Source organism: Silurus aristotelis (genome assembly GCF_946808225.1).
Source record: "Silurus aristotelis genome assembly, chromosome: 4".
NCBI lineage: Eukaryota > Metazoa > Chordata > Actinopteri > Siluriformes > Siluridae > Silurus > Silurus aristotelis.
In genome coordinates this window covers 1,573,817-1,593,716 of record NC_139577.1, presented here as the reverse complement: position 1 = coordinate 1,593,716, position 19,900 = coordinate 1,573,817, and the positions used below count along the sequence as shown (strand labels likewise).

Here is a 19,900-nt window from a genome sequence, read left to right as displayed (position 1 = left end):
AGTCTACATGCTCCATCACTAAATTGATGCCCCATCGCTGCCTGCAGTCTACTTTTATGCTCTGCATGTTTGGAGGTTACTGAGCAGCTCAACTATGAGGATGAAATTCAACTGTAATTATTATCAGTTATGAAATAATTAATAGCGATGGAACTGTAATAAATGATAAGTCGATGCCACCCAGATGAGGATGGGTTCCCTTTTGATTCTGGTTTGTCTTAAGGTTTCTTTCTCATGCCTCAAAGTTGTCTACATATCTTTGTAGACAACTTTTATCCTGATAGTTTCCAAAGCTGAACTGACAGCCAAGAAAAGATGCCAAGAAGTCTGTTCAAGCAAATGATGCATGAGAACAAAATGTACTGACTGTTGTGTTTTCACACTGTATTCTCTATCCTCTTTGTCTTGTTGTTTATTAAATCTTGACAGTGTTTGGCCCTTTAAATAGACCCAGAATTTTTATCTATGATCAGGTTTGGCACCACTGCTGTAGAGTCATAAAGCACTAATTCATCATAACAAATCAGAAATTGTTCGAACATGTTGTGACGTAAGAACAGTTCGAGCATTATAATAAATCTAACGGTTAACAGTAATTAATCAATTAGGAAATTGAATAATTAACTGAGTGAAGTGAAAATTATTTTCTAGCGCTTAGACTATACCAGACTGGGGAATTCTCCATGGTGCTGAAATAAGAGCAAGAAAGAGAGAGAGAGAGAGAGAGAGAGAGAGAGAGAGAGAGAGAGAGAGAGAGAGAGAGAGAGAGAGAGCGAGCGATGGGACGGAGAGGCGGAGAGTCTGATTGCACGTGACCACGCCCACTGCAGGGCAATTGGCGGAGCGTCACGTGAGTGAGACCCACACGTTCAGGCCACTGAATTATAGATGAAAGCGCTCGAGTTGAGAAATGTAGAATCGTGTGTGTGTGTGTGAGTGTGTGTGTGTGTCGTCGGCGTCGCCCCCCACTTCCCGACCCCGACCCTGCTGCGCGCACACCCTGGCTCGCGCAGCGCACGACGGCGTTGTTCCGACTCTTCATTCCCGAGCCACAACAATCCACAGGATGAAGAAGACAACCTGGAATCCTGGCAAACATTGATAGAAGTCTTCGGTTATTTAATCTATCTCTCAAAACAACAACAACAACAACAACAACATCCCTCAACATCACAGAGACACAAAAGAGATGCTCGGATCCGTGAAATGCGGGACAGCGGCGGTCCTGATGATGTTTACTGCATTGCTCTTCTTTATAGGAGCCACAGAGGAGGCACTTCTTACAAACCATCTTCTAGTGCAGTTACACGAAGGAGGGAATGAAGATGCTCACCAACTTGCACTTGAGTACGGCTTTGGGAGTGCCAGGCAGGTAAGAAAATCACAAAACACACCTATATAGGTTATTATTTACAACTGAGTTTGTTACTGTAACTTAACAAAATTACTAACAAAACAACAATCTTGCAAAGCCTGTTAGCAGATTATCAGTATTTATTAAAGCTTACAAAGAATTGAAGAGTCATTTCTTCACTTACAAGTAGAAAGTTTTCAGAGCCAATTAACATTTGCCCAGTAATTGTTTTTTTTTTCCCCTCCTTTTAAGGTGAAATGAGGCTTTGCGTTATAATCAGTTAAAGTTTACGAACCACAGTTTGATCAGTTTTCTGTTCACTAACAAGAGTGTTTTTTAATTCACACACCATAATAAAGACACTTGAGCATGAGAACATGAATATATTAAACAAAGAGTAGACATTTATGGAAATAAAAGGCAATTGTTTATTAAACAAAACATGAGGTGTGTGGATATATATACTGCATGGTTTCCACAAAGGTTTCTTTCTAATAATAGAAAATACATCTCCCTGTTCACACATCACTGAAACCCGTCGCTCGTCATCCATTTCTAAAGCACGTTCACCTTCTGTATCATACCACTTACTTATTCAGTCCTAATAAAGTTAATTTATTACTGAATAAAGGATATTATTATTATTGTGAGTAGTTTGGGCAAATGTCATGATATGAACTGTGTGTGTGTGTGTGTGTGTGTGTGTGTGTGTGTGTGTGTGTGTGTGTGTGTGTGTGCAGTGGACTGTTACAATATCTAATGATGTGGAACGCAGGATTTGTCTGGTTAGGCATTCAAAATGTTCCCTGATTGTAGACCAGTGTTTGGATTCAGCAGATCTCACACTCTGTATAACAGAAAATTTCTCAGTGATCCAACTTTGTAATTGGATCTCTGCATAGTTTCTGTGATACAGCGTGAGAGATTTTGTGAGATCCGCTCAATAGAAATACTTTGTCTCGCTTAAATGTAAATTTTTATCTAAACTTGGACATCTTGAGCTGATATTATACACCTGGTTGAAAACTTTGAATATGAATTCAAATGGATATTTATTACGCCCAATCCAGTGGCCTTGAATCCACCTTGAAATGTAAACCATTACAAACACTTTATATTTGTTTCATCACTGGGCTCACAACTATGTACACCTTAAGCCTTTACTTTATAAAACCCTCACACATTCTGTATGTCTTTTCCACAAGCTCCCATTCGGTGAGAGACTTTTTCATTTCTACCCTCGGGACACTCCCAAAACAAAACGGAAACGCAGCCTTCATCGCCGCCAGCATCTGGACAAGGACCGAAGGGTAAGAATACAACCTCAGAGTTTAGTTCCCATAGAAACCAACCAAGTTTCTGTGTCTGGTAAACAGTAGTTAATGGGAGGATGCAAAATTTTTATCACAACGTTTTTAAAGGTCTTTCTAATGACAGTGATCTCAACATACTGTACAAAATAGCATTAATGGAGATTGAAGAGCAGTTTAGATTGTTACAGTATTTTTTGTCTATTTATTTATACCTATGCACTGCATCAATCATGGCCAACTTTAAGGCTTATGCCCTAATGGGGAAAAATTAAAGAATATAAAATTCGAAGTTTGTAAGTTGGGTTCAGCATAGGGCCTTGCTCAAGGGCCCCAAGAGTGGCAGCTTGGCATTACTGGAGCTTGAACTCCCGCTCTTCTGATCAGTAACCCAAATCCTTAACCAATGAGCTACCACTTCTCCAAATTAAAGCTCACTTTTCACATTTATAAGCAAAAAAATATTTAGAAAAACAGATATTTCGAAAAAATCTCAATTGTGCTGCTCCACTTTGTTCGTTATTTGGTTTAGTGTTTAGCCATCCAATTAGTACAAACTGCACCTTGCTGAAAATTAAAATAATAAATGATTTGTACGATATATAGGCCCCTTTTGACTGTAAAAAGCACACAAAACGAACAAGTAGTTAGCTCATCGTTAGGAGGAATCATAAAACTTGTTTTAAAGTGCACCGGGTTTGTTAATAAAAAATAACGGTGCACTTTGTTCCTAGCAGTTGTTTCACCTTGCAATATTTTTTGGGCGAAGAAATAAATATAAGCTATAAAACTCACAATTAACACACACACAGCATTCCACAGCTTTGTCTTCCTTGAAAAATCATGTTGAACCGACTTGCTGGAAAAGGTGGAAATAAAAACGGATGCCGGGGGAGCGACCGATTCTGCTGCTTCCGCCTCTACTGTATATAGTAATTCATGAGGGTAGATTTATGCAAATTGCTGTGCTGAATGCACACATGGCCTTCAGGAGAGACTGAGGCTCATCATCATACACATCTGAATAAGAAAGAATGTAGTGTTTATGCTGCTATTTGAGGAGAATTCCGGCAGAAGCAGTGTATTTATCAGCAAATTTACACACAAGACAGAGAAAAAGGATTGAAAGGGCATAATTTCCATAAACACTTTTTATGAGCATTTTTTGCATTTTTACATCTTTAGCGTTTTGTAGCTGATAAACCTTGGGAAGTAAACGATTTAATAAGGAGCTGCTGGTCACCAAGTTTTAGCTTAGGTTCTAATCATTTCCTGATTTATATAAGTACTGTGAGCTACATAAAATTCTATCAATTAAAAGTCTGTGTTTTTTCTAGTCTTTAGCTGGGTTTTGGTGGTGCCCTCTAAAGCCTCAGATCTTCTGGGTTTAATATCTTCTGGGTTTGAGATCTTCCAGATCTGAGATCCTCCTGATCTGAGATCCTCCTGATCTGAGATCTTCCTGATCATCTTAAGTTTTAGCCCATATGCTTCAATGTTCAACATGTTGCAATACTTTTCTGCTCACCACGGTTGGAAAGAATGTTTTTTGGAGTTACTGTATCCTTCTAGCAGAGCTCTAACCTCTCTAACCTGCACTTGCTGGATGCTTTTCAAACTATCGGAAATTGAGATTGCATTTTTAGGTGATTCCCATAATAGCATGAATGAGCCGGGTTATAAGGTGTTCCTATTAAACATCTTTTCTGTATAAAACGCATAAAATGCACATTTTCTGTGCATTTTAAAATGACTGGCAACACATTTAAAAGCTGAAATAATCATTAGGTTTATTAGCGTCTCATCAATTCGTGTGTCAGGAATCAGTAAACGTTAAGCAGAGGACCACACGGATTTAAGCTGGTTACCCGTTCGGTGATCAATGCAAGGACATAGACGAGCTTTTCTCATCTATTCAACTATTCAAGTGTTGTTATAGAGCGCCCATATTGATCCTGTGCTCCCGTGTTCCTTCTTTGCCTCAGCTCATGCTCAGTGCCCAAGCTGTTGACTGTTTACTCTGAGACAATCCCGGTGTTTGCTATGCTCTCCATCCTCTTTATCTGTTCCTTTTCTGTCCATTTAAGCTGCTGAGTAACTGCCTCATTATATACCACACATGACCTTTTACCTACCATGCCGTAAAGTCCGTGCACTGAAAATTATTTAGACTGTAATCTGATTTTTTTATTGATTTTATTTTTATTTTTTTTTACTTTGTTACATGTCATGGAGCTTCAATTTCAAACACTGGGTCTTGGGTACCGTTTTGAGGAGCAGCTGCTGACTGCTGAAGCTTTTGTTATAATGTCCTATAGCTCATGGCACATGAACAGTGCTAGAGCTGATGAGAGAGGACTAACTAAGTAACAGTTAAGGCTGACAACATTGCATATATTTGTTTTTATAGCACTTGTCGGTATTTTATTGAGTTTTGGCGAATCAGTATGGTATCAGAAATAAAAACGGATGATGGTTATCATTGTTCTGTGTTGTAACGATACATATTTTATCCAAAAGGATTTTTGCGCTCAACATAAACGTAAGGGTTTTAGGCAGCAGGGATCACTTAATTAGAGTTATTTCCATTGTTCATTTACAAAATGTATATGAAAATTCTTGTATGAAAATGGTATATGGTTGTACTTAAATTGACAAATACTATATCACAATTTTTAAATCTGTAGGGCATTGATTACCTAAACCAAGCTTTAATCCATGGATATTCCCCAACCTTAGTGGTTTAATGAATGTTTAAATAAATAAAAATTTGTAATCCTTTGCTGTGGTGTAAGAGGAATAAAACACTCACAGGGCAACCCATGAATGCCTTGTCGGGCCACCTCACATAATCCACTCATGGAATAATTTCTATAACAGCATGTGCATGAAGCAAATGTTTAGAATGTATATATTTGAAAGATTTGCAGACTTTTGTGAGTCTACCTTTCCTTTCAGACTGTTTAGACTGGCTAGTTTTTACCTAATCTGAAATAAAAAAAAGCAAAGGCCACAGCACAAAATTTATACAAAGCTTAACAATCAAAAACAAGGCACTGCTGTGAATTCTCGCCTCTCTTAGTCATTTTCTTTAAACCATTTTTCTTGAAGGCTTGACAAGAATTTTATTAAAAATAGCATTTAGCAAGCTACCTGCTCCCCCAAACTTCCCCCCTGACTCTCATTTATTTTACATGACAGCTGGTGATATTCACTTATCTGCATATCTGACAGCGATGGGCAGAGGGGCAACTAATGAAATCTTTTGGAAATTATGATTGGAATAACTGATATATGATGCCACTAAAGTAAGCAAGCCAGCAGGATGAAATTAGTATATTCAAATTCAACAGCATGTTCATCATGTCTCTTGTTGACAGGCTAATTAATAGTCTATTCATAAAGCTATGACAAGTGATGTAAGGGTTTTTATAAATTTTTGTCAAAAAATTAACAATGCTTTGTTTGGCCTTTAATACTGGACATGTGACATAAAATCCTTCGACACAAATCAGCTTTTATTCCTTATTCCTCTTTCATTTAAAGATGAGATATTCATCATATTTTTGTTTTTTATATGGTATGCGGAGCTTGTACTTTTCTAATTTTCTATCCTAAAGTAACTCGAGTAACCACTCTTTACAGCCGTGATGAGCAGAAAAGCATTTTTTGAACATACAAAATAATAAAGCGTGAGACCAAATCAGATCCCACTTTTGTTACCCATAAACAGTGAGGGTCCACCAGGTACCACCTGTAGAGCTGATTACTAGGTTTGGTGAGCCTCCGCTTACTGTAGAATCCTGTACATTCCTGTTCTTGGCTGACACACGTGGAACCTGATGTGGTCTATATGTACATATTCAATCATACCATCAGACAGCAAGTGCTTTATATAACTTGTATCCCATGTGAGCTAAGATATGTCTTCATTTAAAAACAGGATACCATTTCAGCATATTCAATTCAACTGTTGAACATATTGACAGCACCAAGCAGGAATATACTGGGACATGGCTTCCTCTTTAATTATAGACTTGCTCGTTTATTCTATAATTTCCGGTATCACCTTATATCTATAAATTGGCGAATACTGATAGAGTTTATTGAGTCGAATGCCATATTTTGGACCTAAATTATGCAGAGTAAGTATCGGGATTTCTATATTATTGTATATAGTGATAGTTTTGATGGAAGGTCTTTAATCTGTGCCGTGCCTGTTTGGTGAAAGTGAAAGAACATGCAAATTTTGGAACAGGGATTCTTTTGTTCCAAAAAGGCCTTATCACACCACATACTGTCTGCTAAATGCGCATCCGGTCTCTGTAGGTTTCAGCTTCTGTTGTGATCTGGAGTGCAGCCCATGAGATTTAATAGAGTGATAAATATGTCATTTAAAAGACTCTCATTAAAAAAGTATTTCCATCATAAACAAAAAAGCTTTTTGTAAATGTTTTTGTGACGGGGGAAACGATTTCAGTCCGTGTTAACGGTTTAAATTTTGCGTCACAGGTAAAAAACGTGATCGCGCAGGAAGGATTCGAGCGCCAGAAAAGAGGCTATCGAGACATCAGTGATTTTGACAGCGGCTTGAACGATCCACTTTTTACCAAGCAGTGGTACCTTGTAAGTAATTACAACGTTTATTGTCTCCGTGCCTTTTTACATCTGACCTTCACTACCATAGATGTTCATGGCAAATTAATCAGAATGGTCGATTTTTCTCACCAGCAATCAGTGTCAGGCGTAATCCTGCATCTTCAACACGCCTTCTCTATTCTTCCACAACTTTATCATCCTCTGGAAACTATGTCTGCCTTATGAAAACAGAATGTCACCTTTATTGAGCTTGTCAGTTTTAAATGTTTCCCAGCACTGGTCTATTATCAGTGACCTTTATTTTGCTCTGTAACGTTGTTGTGGCTGTGACTAATTTTATAACGTCCACACACCTGGAGTGTTCGACTCATGCGAACGGAGTCCATATTGTGCCGTTGATTAGATAAACACTGGGCAGGCAGACGGCACTCCCGGGCTGGACCTCAACGTGGCTGAGGCTTGGAAGATGGGCTACACCGGAAAAGGAGTGACCATTGCCATCATGGATGATGGTATATGAATTTTTATTTCTCTTCCTATTTTATTTCTTAACTTCTAGCTACCTGTGTCATATCTTTGAATAAGCTGTTTTGTTTATATATGAATTTATACCACTGATAAAGTATTTTTATTTAAACAGGTATTGACTATTTACACCCAGACATCGCTTCCAATTATGTAAGTAAACATCACCTTTTTTGGTTTACTATATGGATATAACCGAATATGAAATATTATTGAATCTTATACAAACAGATACCAATAGGATGCACGTTATTATCTTATTTTATGACTATACTATATAAAAAGATAAACTCACGGTATGCCATAGTCTTGCGGAGCTCAATTTGGAGAGGAAAAGAAGGAAGGTAGAGAGAAAGGGAAAAAATAAAAAAGGATATAAAAAAAAAAAACTTGATGTGATGCAGGAAACAGACGAGCGAAATATTTTAACTTCTTTAATATCAAGACGTTACAGAGCAATACATTTATACAGCGGTTTATTAGCAATTATTATATATTGGAATAGAATATATAATTGGAATACTCAGGAGGCAGCGAGGTGGAACAGCTAATCGCATTCTCACCAAAGGAAAAAGCATTTTTCATAAAGTCTTTCTGCAACAAGAGATTTGTAACCTGTCTAACTAAAAAAAGGAATTCATATATTATAAATTTTATGTGATAATAAATCGTGCAATGTATCAATGCTGTCCTACATTTATGACATTTAATAGTCGCCCTTATTCAGAGCATCTTACATTTATCTCATTCATATAAATGAGCAGCTATGGGGTTAAGGGCCTTGCTTAGGGGCCCAGAAATGGTTTGCATGGTGTGGCTGGGATTTGAACTCATGACCTTCCAATTCAAAGTCCAATGCAATAAAAACTGGTATAGAGACAAAAGGTGAAGCATTTAAAAAGAATGAAATTTATGCATTTTTGTTTGATGAATAATTCAAATAATTTTTTCATTAATTCATGCATTTATTGCGCTAATGTTTTACAACTCCAAACTAAATTCGAATCATATTCGCTTGAATTGTCCATGATATTTTCTTCCTTGTTGCAGAATACGTATTTAATAAATAATAATAAACTAATAAAGGGTTTTTTCCGTAACTGCATCATAGCAATGAAAAATGCTGCCGTTCCCCCGTCACTAATCTCAGCCAGGAGAGATTTTAGATCTGACTGCAACAGAATCAATATCTCTTTAAACACCTTTTTTAGTGAATGCACACTAAAAACAGGTATATGTGCTATGTTCGACTCAGGTGATGTCCTGATATCGGAGTTCGTAGTCCTTTGACTGAAGTGTGTGGGCTTCAAGTCTCACCATGTCTTAGAACATCAAGGAGCCGTAACCCAAAAATAACCTTTGCTTATCTATGTCGCTGGGTGATGCCAGCGCACGCTCCGCTGGGCCGATGTCTCCTGCCGAGCCAGGCTGAAACAGTCAGTTACTGCCTCCTCCCCCCTCTCCTCCTCTCTTTTCCTCTTTCCTTTCCTTTCCTCTGCGCTCTCTTGCCTCCCCTCCTTCCCACTACTGTTTTATTTAGCACCAATTTCACCCAGAGCTCCAGCTCTCCCCATTCCCTCTGAATTATCAGAACACATGCAGGCATCTTTGCTGCAGCGTATACAATACCCCAGCTCTACAGTGCCTGAGGAGCAGGACACGCTGCTTTATTTGTCTCTATTTTTAGTGGAGGAAGATCGTTTGTAGCCTCCTAAGAAAATAAATTGTAATAAATTTGCTCAGCTGAAGGAGCAGTGTAGGTTTTTGAATGCACTTGACTGCATTTTAAGGTGGCAGCCAAATGGAGGTTTGCCAGAGCTCTTCTTTCTCTCTCTCTCTCTCTCTCTCTCTCTCTCTCTCTCTCTCTCTCTCTCTCTCTCTCTCTCTCTCTCTCTCCCCCCCTTTCTTTGTTTCTCTGTCTTTCTGCCAGACATAACAGATAACAAGCTCAAGCTGTCAGCTCTGTGCAGTTTTATGTATATTTCTTTTCCCCCCATGAAGTTGCCATGGCAATAACTTGATATCTTTTACATGCAAAGAACTTCCCATCTTAATCTTTTTAACATGTTTATTTATATAACGTGGAAATTAGATATATTAACAGTTTAGTGCAGTATTTTATCCGTTGTAATGTGATGCACGTTCGTCTAAATTCTTTAGGTTCGACAGACACCTTAAAACATGCCAGTGTGTAGAATGTACATAGTGTATATATAATGATACCTTCTGCTTTCTTTTCAAGTATCTTCTCATTTGGATGATTCCTTGCAGATGTGTCTGTATATGATCGCATCACTGCCAATTAATTGCATGTTTTTTTTATTTTGGACATACATTTTAAATGTTATTGAAATTCTAATTAACTCTTTTGAGTGACTAGAACATGTGTTTATTTGGTAGCACATAGTTGATTTGTCCTTTATTTTGCTCATGACATTAAATCTATGCTACCACTATTACTACTTTCATATGCCTCGAAACGTCATGGGATCACTTCCCCATGCAGAAACTAATTATTGCATGTAATGGTCAAAAAGTAGTGCTAGTAGAGAATTATTTGGGCAGGAAACATGCTGCCCCAAGCGTTTTATTGGTTTTATGAAAGTGAGGAGGATCAGTTGATAGGACACTTAATTAAATTTCTTCCTCTATGCTCATCTTGCATAATGTGACAATGGTAATGAAAACCACATTTTATTGCATTTGAATTTTGCTTTTTGAAAATTCATTCGCATGGTAGTTCAAAAAGAACGATATTTTAGACTTTTTCAATCTTTTTCCTGATTATGATGAGGATGCGATTAGCAAGTTTAATCCATCCGGTTGTCTAGCTAGCTATGTAACTAGCTATGATGTTAATGTTTCTTTGGAGCGCAATTATCTGCAATCAGAAACGGTAATTGTACCAAAATGCTGCAATTCCAACAACCAAGAACCAAGAAGGGAGTTGTATTGGTTGATGTTGTGTAGGTCTGTTAATCTGTGCTGAGCTAGTGGCTTTCTGGGGTTTTTGTTTGTGTGATTGGTGTACAGTTTAGGTGTTTATTCAATTGTTGTCGACTGCTTTTTGGGTTACTTTGAAAATTCAGCAGATTGCAGTCTATAGCATAAGTCAAGGCCATAACTTACGCCATCATGAATGTCATCCTGCGCCGCCAAAAGCTCTTGCCATGAACCACATCTTTTTAAGTAAGATGGACCGGCAAACGTAAAAGAGGAGTTGAAAAGAGCACATCTTGACAACATGCACTCAGGCACAGCATGCTATTGGCACTGTACAAACCTTGTATCTCTTACTGAGTAAGGAAATCCTGATAATCTCTGGAGTATGTTTTATTGTCTTTTTAGCTAGAACAGTCTGGCGGCTTGTGAATTGTTCGAAGAATGTAATATTAGTTGGGTTTTTTTTCAGTAATTACCCGTCATTTTCGTTATATAAGGGTAATGGTGCATCTAGCAACCTATTATTTTAGATCTCCAGTAATCAGCTTGAGCTGTTTAGACTTGCGGTCTGTTATTGTTGCTGCTGGAAGTCAGTTTTAGGGAAGTTACGAGTATTTGCATGACTTTAAGGTTTCTATTTCTATTTCCATTGTTAAAGAACCTGGAAAATTTAGCTGCAGGTCAGATTTATGCTACATTACAAAGAGGCTTTATTACTACTGAAACTACATCGTATTTCATAAATAGATTTTAAAGAAGACACATTTTAACCCAAACATTTGACCAAAAAACCAGAAAGTACAAACTCCTTAAAACTCTTCAGACCTATGTGTATGGAAGTCGTAAGCGGCCATGCATTATAATGTTTTTGTTGTTGTTGTTGTTTTCTTGTGATCACAACATAATTTTCCCGCCATAACAAAAGTTGTTTTCTCGTTACGACTTGTTTCTTGTGATCTTGCACTTCACTTTTCTGTGTATTTGGCATAAGAGCATAGTCCTGGTCCCTCAAGTTTCCTGGCGATGATATGATATATTGTCGTTGGGGATAGTTGCAGTTGCAGACCTGACAGAGGTCCCTTATCAAAGCGAATGCAATCATCCATGATTCTGCAATCATGCCGGCTCTAGAACATGCTGAATGTAATGCTGAGTAGAAAAATAAAGTACGGTTCACAAGGAAACGATGTTTGTTATGTCGAGATCACGAGAAAACAAAAAATAAATAAATATGCATGACCTCTTAGGACTTCAGAACATATGTGACTGTTATAAAAAAAAATCTAGAAATCACAGACAAATTAAACTTCTACTGTAAATAATTAGCAGCACTTTTAAAAAAAAATCTGTTTTTGACCTTGTACTATAGAAATGATAACATAAGAACCAATGAATTAATATAACCCTATTATTTATGGTAAGCCATTCAGCCAATCAGTGGCATTAATAACTATAAAAACTGTGTTGAAGAATTTAGAAATCATAGCAAGCCATAAAAAAAACAAAAAAAAAACAGATTTTACAGATTTTAATGAGCTACGGTTTTAATTGAGTTTTTTTTTTTTTTTTTTTTATAATGGAAAGTTATTCAGTTCAAAATGATGTGGTCATTAAAACATGTAATAACTTTGTGCTGTGTAAATGGGGATAATGAATCACGGTGGAAATGTTCAGAGGAACAAAATTAAACGATTTTAGTGTTCTGGTGCATCAGTGACATTTGAAATTGTGTGGATTTTAGTCAGTTCGTCTCCATGGCATTGATGTCAGCGATTCCTGCCCACCATAAATAAAAGTAACCACTCCGGTGATCTGATGCAAGTGTCAATACCCCTCAGCCATCAGCCATGTACACCAGGATACCTGCTCTAAGCGTGCCATTACACCTTACAGAGCACCAAGCTGAGAGGCCTGCCCTTTGTCTCTCACTGACTCATCCTGGCAAATGCCAGCCAGAATACTTATCCCTGGAGCCGTCAGTGGTTTCTATGTTGGATATTTTCAACAACAGCCTAATGAATTCTAGTCTCTCAAAGCTGAGAAATTCGAGGTTTTCAGATTGTGTGTGCGAAGCACGGAAATTAGTGTTGCAGCAGTGTTTCGACGTAGGAGCAGAAATCAAGAGCTGTGATGCTGAGATACTCGAGCTGACTTTTGACACGGATCGTATAATCGTTGCATAAAATGTAAACAGCTCGGATCAGATCTCGAATTTGCAAATCTTTATTTTGTTCAGGTCAGCTGATTTTTGGATCATCCAAATTCTGACGTTGTTGTCCTTGTTATGTGACAAATTCACACATTCCCATGGAGTGATTTTGTACGCTTTGTAAATGGTGACTCTGTTTCACAAGTCCTGGCATCTCAATCACATTTTTCATTAAAATGGAGGTTGACCTGGAGATTGAGTAGTGCAGTGCTGACCAGAGCAGCAGTAAGTAGTCTTTCGGGCTCCTCCTCGGTCTCATCACCATAACTTTCATGATGCTTTGATGTCCATTTAACATATTTCAAACAAATGCTATGAAAATGATCTGTTTTGCTGGTGCGTTGTTCATGCTCATTAACTTCAATGATGCTCCTGATTAAAAGGTAGTAGATGTTCTACCTAACCCTTTTTTGCCTGGAGAAGTGGAAAATTGGTTAATGTATACACATAAAATCACATCTGTTTTAAAAAAAATATGTGTAAACGAAGCCCAGTTCCCATCTGCTGTAGCAAGTTGCCTTTTTCCACTTGATATTTTACTCCTACTTCTTCTTTAGAAATGTAAATAAGGTTCCTCGCATAATTCGATGCGGTCCATTTGGTTTCCATATGTGCTTGTACATGTGCGTCTAAGAAAAGAATGACTTTTAATTCAATTGTTAGTAAAATCATTAGCAAGAGACAAGCACATCTACTGTTTGTGAAGTAAATGCCGTTCGCTCTTTCACCATATTTTCTACCATTTGCTTTACCCAGTTCTTCAAGTCCACTAATTAGTTCTAACCCTTAGTTCATGACGGCTCCCTTTCGATGACAATGAGAGACGCACAGAGACACATAACACCAGCACGTCCTTTCTAACTGCTGCTCAGGGCTGCAAAACACATCAGGGAGCGAGTGAACCTCCCTCTTCTGTATGCATTAGATCACCGACAACCATGATTGCTTATTGTCCTGCTGAGATACAGGGCCATCTTTACCTCCCAGATAACATCTCCAATTTTGCAGTTTTGAACATTGTGTTTTGAGCGTGCCATCTCCCAGCAATAAAACGAATTGCCATTATCATTTTTTAAAGCCGTAGAAACACCCCCATGACGATTAAAGAGTCTCACAAAGAAACTAAACAGCTCCTGTAAACCGTAATTTCACCATCCACGTGAAAATAGCAGGTTTAGCAGGCACTTGCTTTCGCTTTAAAATATCCAAGTGCTCTGCTTTCACTGAACAAACATCTGCGCTGAGGGGTTTTTCCATATGTGACCTGGGATACCTGGTTGAAGGTGGTCCTGCTCAAGGTCCCAAAAGTAGTACCTAAAGAAAGGGATTTTTAAGACGTGTAGTTTTAGCAAGTGCTAATTAAGTCCGAGGAATGTGTCTGAGCGAGAAGATCGTTGTTTTTCCTGGCTTTGACCCTCATCTGTTTTTCTGTTAATAATAATGGATTATCATCGATTTGTGGATCACCCCTAAATAAAATCCATGCTAAATTTATGTGCCTGCATGCTGCTTTCAGAACAAAAACCACACATCATATCAGGATTTGGATTTTAAAAAGTCTGTATTTCCATAAATCGTGTATTACGTGATCAAAGCGTTAGTACATAGATGCATTGAAAGCAGGCATCCTTCATGATGTACCCAGAGGACATTTAGCTTGCATGTGGTCCTCTCCTTGACATTAGCTACTGAGGAAGTCAGGGTGATTGGTTGCGTACGACACGAAGAGTCTTCGAGCCATCTGTTTTTCCTTCTGCTTCGTCGTGAGAAGGAGTTATAGCGTGCACCTTGAATGCTGAAATGATGTTCGCTAAATGCTTCAAACCAGTCGGAATAATGCTATTATGGTCTTATTGCATAACAGTTTATCTGATAAAAAATACACAGGACTTCTGACTTCTTACACATGGCCCTTTTACACAGACGCTTTTGTAGTGCCAAAAAAAAACTTTTCAGGAAGATGCAGCTCTACCTCTGCCATGTTAATCTGTATTCTATGTGACTCTCAGGAAGCGCCTTAATCGAAGTAGTGTTTTAATACGTCGTATTCGCGTCGCAGCAGTAGTTTTTTTTACCGATGTAAACATGTTAAAAGAAACGATGTATTTTTTCTCTCTATTTTCTGCTTCATTTGGTTTCTCCTTTTAAGACCTCGCCGTGGTTTTACTCTGCTTTTTTTTATCCTATTGCATTTTTTGCGATTTTTGAAATGTCATCATGGATTTCTATTGTCACACGTTCACTTTCCAACTCAGCAACATGTAAATAATTTGCGGATTCTTTTTTCCCCTGAAATGTATTAGCTACTAATTCTACACAAGCTGGCTTTACAGATCGTATCATGTCTCTTTTTTGTTTGCAAGATCTCTGATGAAATAGCAGCATTAGAAGTTCTACAGGAACTGAAAATATTTTCTGATGAAAGGATCTATATATAGTCTTAAATGATGTGAACATTTTTCAGTGTTATGGATTTTTTTTTTCTGGGTATTTCACGTTCGTTTTCCTCGAATAATTTGACGTCCCTTTTTCATTTTATGTAAAATTACTTGCATATATTTTAAACGAACATGAAATTTAAAACAAAAGTTTTATATTTTAATATTGTTTATTAACGTAGCACTTTTATTTCCCTGGTAATTGATTACCCGTCCTTTATATTAAGGATGTTACAATGCAAATCTGAATAAAAAATTTGCAGTAAATACACTTTATGGACACCTGACCTTCCCTGACATATTGGGTTCTTCTCCAGACTACCACAAAGCTCTAGGCACACGGTTGTACAGGATGTCTTTGGATGCGGTAAAAACAAAGTTTTGCGTTCACTTGAACTTGAAAACTCAAACCTGTTCCAGCATGGCAATGCCCCTGTGCACAAAGCCAGCTCCATGAAGATATGCTTTACATGGTTTGGAGAGGAAAGATCCCGAGTAATCTGCTATAGAGCTCTGATCTCGAAACCATCTGAACACTCCTCACCTTCTCACCTACATCAGTGTGGCTGAGGAGCACGAATGTCCAAATGTGAATACAGATATGGCACAAGAACAGACGCAAATACAATGTAGATCAACAGATTGGGTTAAAATTCTAATCTACAGTTTTATCATGTTCAGTATATGATGCTTTGTTATGTGACTCGCTTTTACCCTGTAGAAACAGTAGGAAACAGTTTTTTACTCACATCTTGAAATTTGTATTAGAACTGACATGTATTTTCACTTGTTTTTTTCCTTCTTATTTCAGAACGCAGAGGCAAGCTACGACTTCAGCAGCAATGACCCATACCCATACCCTCGCTACACGGATGATTGGTTTAACAGGTAATCAGCGGTCTGTCAGTCATTCGGCTTTTGTGACTCAAGACACAAAGGTGGGTGGGGCGAGGAGGAAGGAAGATCAGGGTAGTGACCCAAGCCTGAGTTTCCTGGCATTGGTTGGCCGGAGGGTTGCTTGCTTTTTTTTTTCCTTATCGATTTTCCTAACACATAGCCCTATTAAGTCATCTTCTCTCTGGGCTCTCAGCTTGGCTGCATTAATATGGAGCACATGGCCCACGCTGACGCCTCGCAGCACACTGAGCTTACTGTGTCTCACTTGTCAAGGTCTGCGGAGGTGTGACCAAGAAAAACAAGGAACACAGAAGGGCTGAACAACATCAGAATATCACCTTATAACATTTGAATATTCCCTTGTATGTGTGTATTCATAATATAGTATGTTTTAGATGCAGATTAATGGAATAAGAGTAATTTGAGAGGGAGAATGTGTGTGTGTGTGTGTGTGTGTGTGTGTGTGTGTGTGTGTGTAGTGGTACATGGCACCCAGAAGGTGCTCAGCAGGGTCAGAGGCAGTGCAGATGAGCACGACTCCCTCTTTATTACAGCTACGCTCAAAATCTCAATATTAATAAATCCTGGCACGTTGTGACACCCAAAAAGAGCTCGAGGCCATCATTTCTAATAAGGAAGAGCAGAAGCATCGCTGCTTCTTTGTCCCTCTCTTTCTGTGTGCGCGTGTGTGTGAGGAATATGATGGCAGCAGTAATATCATTAGTGTCAAAGACTTGCCTGTTAATCAGACAGTTATTTATTAAACCCAAAAGCTGTATTTCTGAGAAGCTCTGTATTCCGCTTGTATTTCATGCGCTGGCTTTCTTTCGGGCTTCGTGTTTGTCTTCTGTGCCGGTTTGAGAACCGTGCGCAGCTTCCTCATAATGGCTACGGATATTTTTAGAAAGACGAAGCTGTCCATAAACCACATTTTCTATCCTACTCGTCACAAATAGATTTCCATTTATAAAATGCCAGCATGCTGAGGAGGTTCCCGGTGGATTTTTGATTGCGTAAGATTCGTTTGCGAGTCTTAAAGACGTGCGGTCAACAAAGAATCTTCTTTTTATGTAGCACCATCAGGCAGTAACGGGTGGAACAACAGACCCTGATCTTGATTTAGAGACTCATTAATTGCCTTGAATGAATTTACTGAATCTCCAATAAAAGCCTGCAGTTGAAATTGGAGCGAGTGACTTATGGCCTTACATTGGTTTAATTATATATTATATTGTGTTAGCAATGTTAGCAATGTTGCTCATAAATTCTAAATGCCAATGTACCCTATCCTAATAACTTTTAATATTTTTCTAAATGGAAATGTTCAGCCACGGGACCAGATGTGCTGGAGAGGTGTCTGCAGTAGCTAACAACAACATCTGTGGTGTAGGAGTGGCCTACAATTCCAAAGTAGCGGGTATGTCTTCTAATGTTTCTCAGTCTTTTTCTGTCGAAAGCACACAAATAGAAAGGAAATTTCTTGTAGCGTAATCAGCACAATTTTGAAACCCGGTACAAAAGGTGTTGATCAGTGTTCCTATTTTATTTCTTTTTACCCTCAAGACTTGTTGCCAAGCGAGCCTGTGCTAGCTATAGGCAGAACAGGCAACCTGATCGACTGTACAGTGACGTTGCGTCGGGAGCTCACTTTCAAAATACTTTATGTAATGTAAAAGTTTATAAATCAGAACAGCAATCACAGCTAGGTGGCCATGGCTGAAGAAGAAGAAGAAGAAGAAGAAGAAGAAGAAGAAGAGCTGGTCCAGACGACCTTTCAAAGTTTTTTTTTTTTTTTTTTTTTACCTTAGTTTAAATTTAAATAATATGCATATTTAATAAATAAATATACGTACTGAGAGCAGGTTTTGTATAAATAAAAAGGTTAGAAATGATTTTTTTTTCCCCATGTGCTTTTTATTTATTCTGTAAGGTTGGAGGAAGGAGGAAAATGATTCGAACCGGCCCTAATACCAACTCGTATTTGGAAAACCCATGCTGAATGATTGTATCATGAACCGCTAGCGTTTGTGGATTGACAGCTACACAGGCTTAAATATGGTTATTCGCAGTGATTATATGAAGTCAAGTCAAGTCAAGTCAAGTTTATTTGTATAGCGCTTTCACAACAGACATTGTCTCAAAGCAGCTTTATACAAATCAACAGTTAAGGTGAATGGTGTGAATTTGTCCCTGATGAGCAAGCCGTGGCGACGAGCTTAGAGTATTGTAGATATTCTAAAACGCCATGGACATCCTTCTCGATTATGCTTTTGGCAGTTAACTGAAATAACTACAATACACTCAATTGGAAAAAGAGGAAAATGGCTCGCAACTGTAAGTAATTACATGAGTAGGTATTAAAATTAAACCATTCATCCACCTCCTGGTGGTACAAACGCAACACTCCGAACAGCATTCGCTAAGAAACGAAAGCAATTACCAAATTGCACTTGTCGTCTCTAGTCGCATTTAGCTAACTTCTCTATCAATTCTTATTAGAACCAGCTCTAAGGAACACTGCACCAGAAGAGTACAGGAGATGTACATTATTTTCCAGGGAAAAAAGAAAGAAGGTGAACGATAGAGATGAACAATAAAAATAACTGGTTGTATACATGTATTTAGCATGGAACCTTAGATATATGAAGAAAAATGTATGAGTATGAGCTGAGCTGAATAGTGATCGTCATGTCCAAAATAAAACGGAGCAAAGAAACATGACCTGGTTCTTTCCCCTCTGGTCTAGGTATCCGAATGTTGGACCAGCCGTTCATGACAGACATCATTGAAGCCTCATCTATCAGTCACATGCCACAGGTTATTGACATCTACAGCGCTAGCTGGGGTCCCACTGATGACGGCAAGACAGTGGACGGGCCTCGTGAGCTAACCCTTCAGGCCATGGCAGATGGCGTTAACAAGGTACTCCTGGGAAATAAAGTGTATGGTTTTAGTATAAGTATGCATTGCAATTGAATAGGACCACTTAAATCCAGAGATTTTCTCATAAATTCAGGATATTTTTTTCTAGAGTGTATGCTGTTGGTGTCTGAATACTGAAATAATACTATAGGCAAAACTTTATGTCCATCAATCAGGCATAACATTATGGCCGCCTGCCTAATATTGTGATGGTCCCGTTTTGTTGCTAAAACCGTCGTGACCCATCGAGCATAGCTACAGGAGCTCGTCTGTTGGATCGGAACCACACAGACCAGCCTTCACTCCCCATGTGCATCAATGAGCCTTGGCCGCCCGCGACCCTGTCGCCAGTTCACCACTGTTCCTTCTTTGGAGCACTTTTGATAGATTCTGACCACTGCAGACCAGCCTACAAGAGCTGCAGTTTTGGAGATGCTCTGACCCAGACGTCTAGACGCCACAATTTATCAAACTTGCTCAAATCCTTACGCTCGACTAACAGGTGCCACGATGAAGAGATAATCTGTGTTCTTCACTTGACCACTCATAATGTTTAATTCCTTCATTAATATTTATTTACACCTGAAAATATTAAATTTTTTCAACATACAACATTTAGATGGTTGTAAATGATTCTAAAGTAGAACGATTTAATAAAATCCAGAAAAGCACTTTTGTTAATGTCCATATTTACCTCCATATT

The 19,900-nt window shown here is 38.4% G+C and overlaps 1 protein-coding gene across 1 annotated transcript in view; it reads left to right on the top strand.

Moving 5' to 3' along the window:
- Positions 1-828: 828 nt before the first annotated feature.
- pcsk2 (proprotein convertase subtilisin/kexin type 2) overlaps positions 829-19,900 on the top strand; it is a 30,762-nt gene continuing 11,690 nt past the window's right edge. The window contains exons 1-8 of the mRNA XM_083539197.1: positions 829-1,372; positions 2,560-2,664; positions 7,177-7,290; positions 7,667-7,775; positions 7,904-7,941; positions 16,190-16,266; positions 17,604-17,692; positions 19,022-19,197. Coding sequence (XP_083395323.1) covers positions 1,190-1,372; positions 2,560-2,664; positions 7,177-7,290; positions 7,667-7,775; positions 7,904-7,941; positions 16,190-16,266; positions 17,604-17,692; positions 19,022-19,197 — 891 coding nt within the window. The 5' untranslated portion in view covers positions 829-1,189. The remainder of the gene's footprint in view (positions 1,373-2,559; positions 2,665-7,176; positions 7,291-7,666; positions 7,776-7,903; positions 7,942-16,189; positions 16,267-17,603; positions 17,693-19,021; positions 19,198-19,900) is intronic.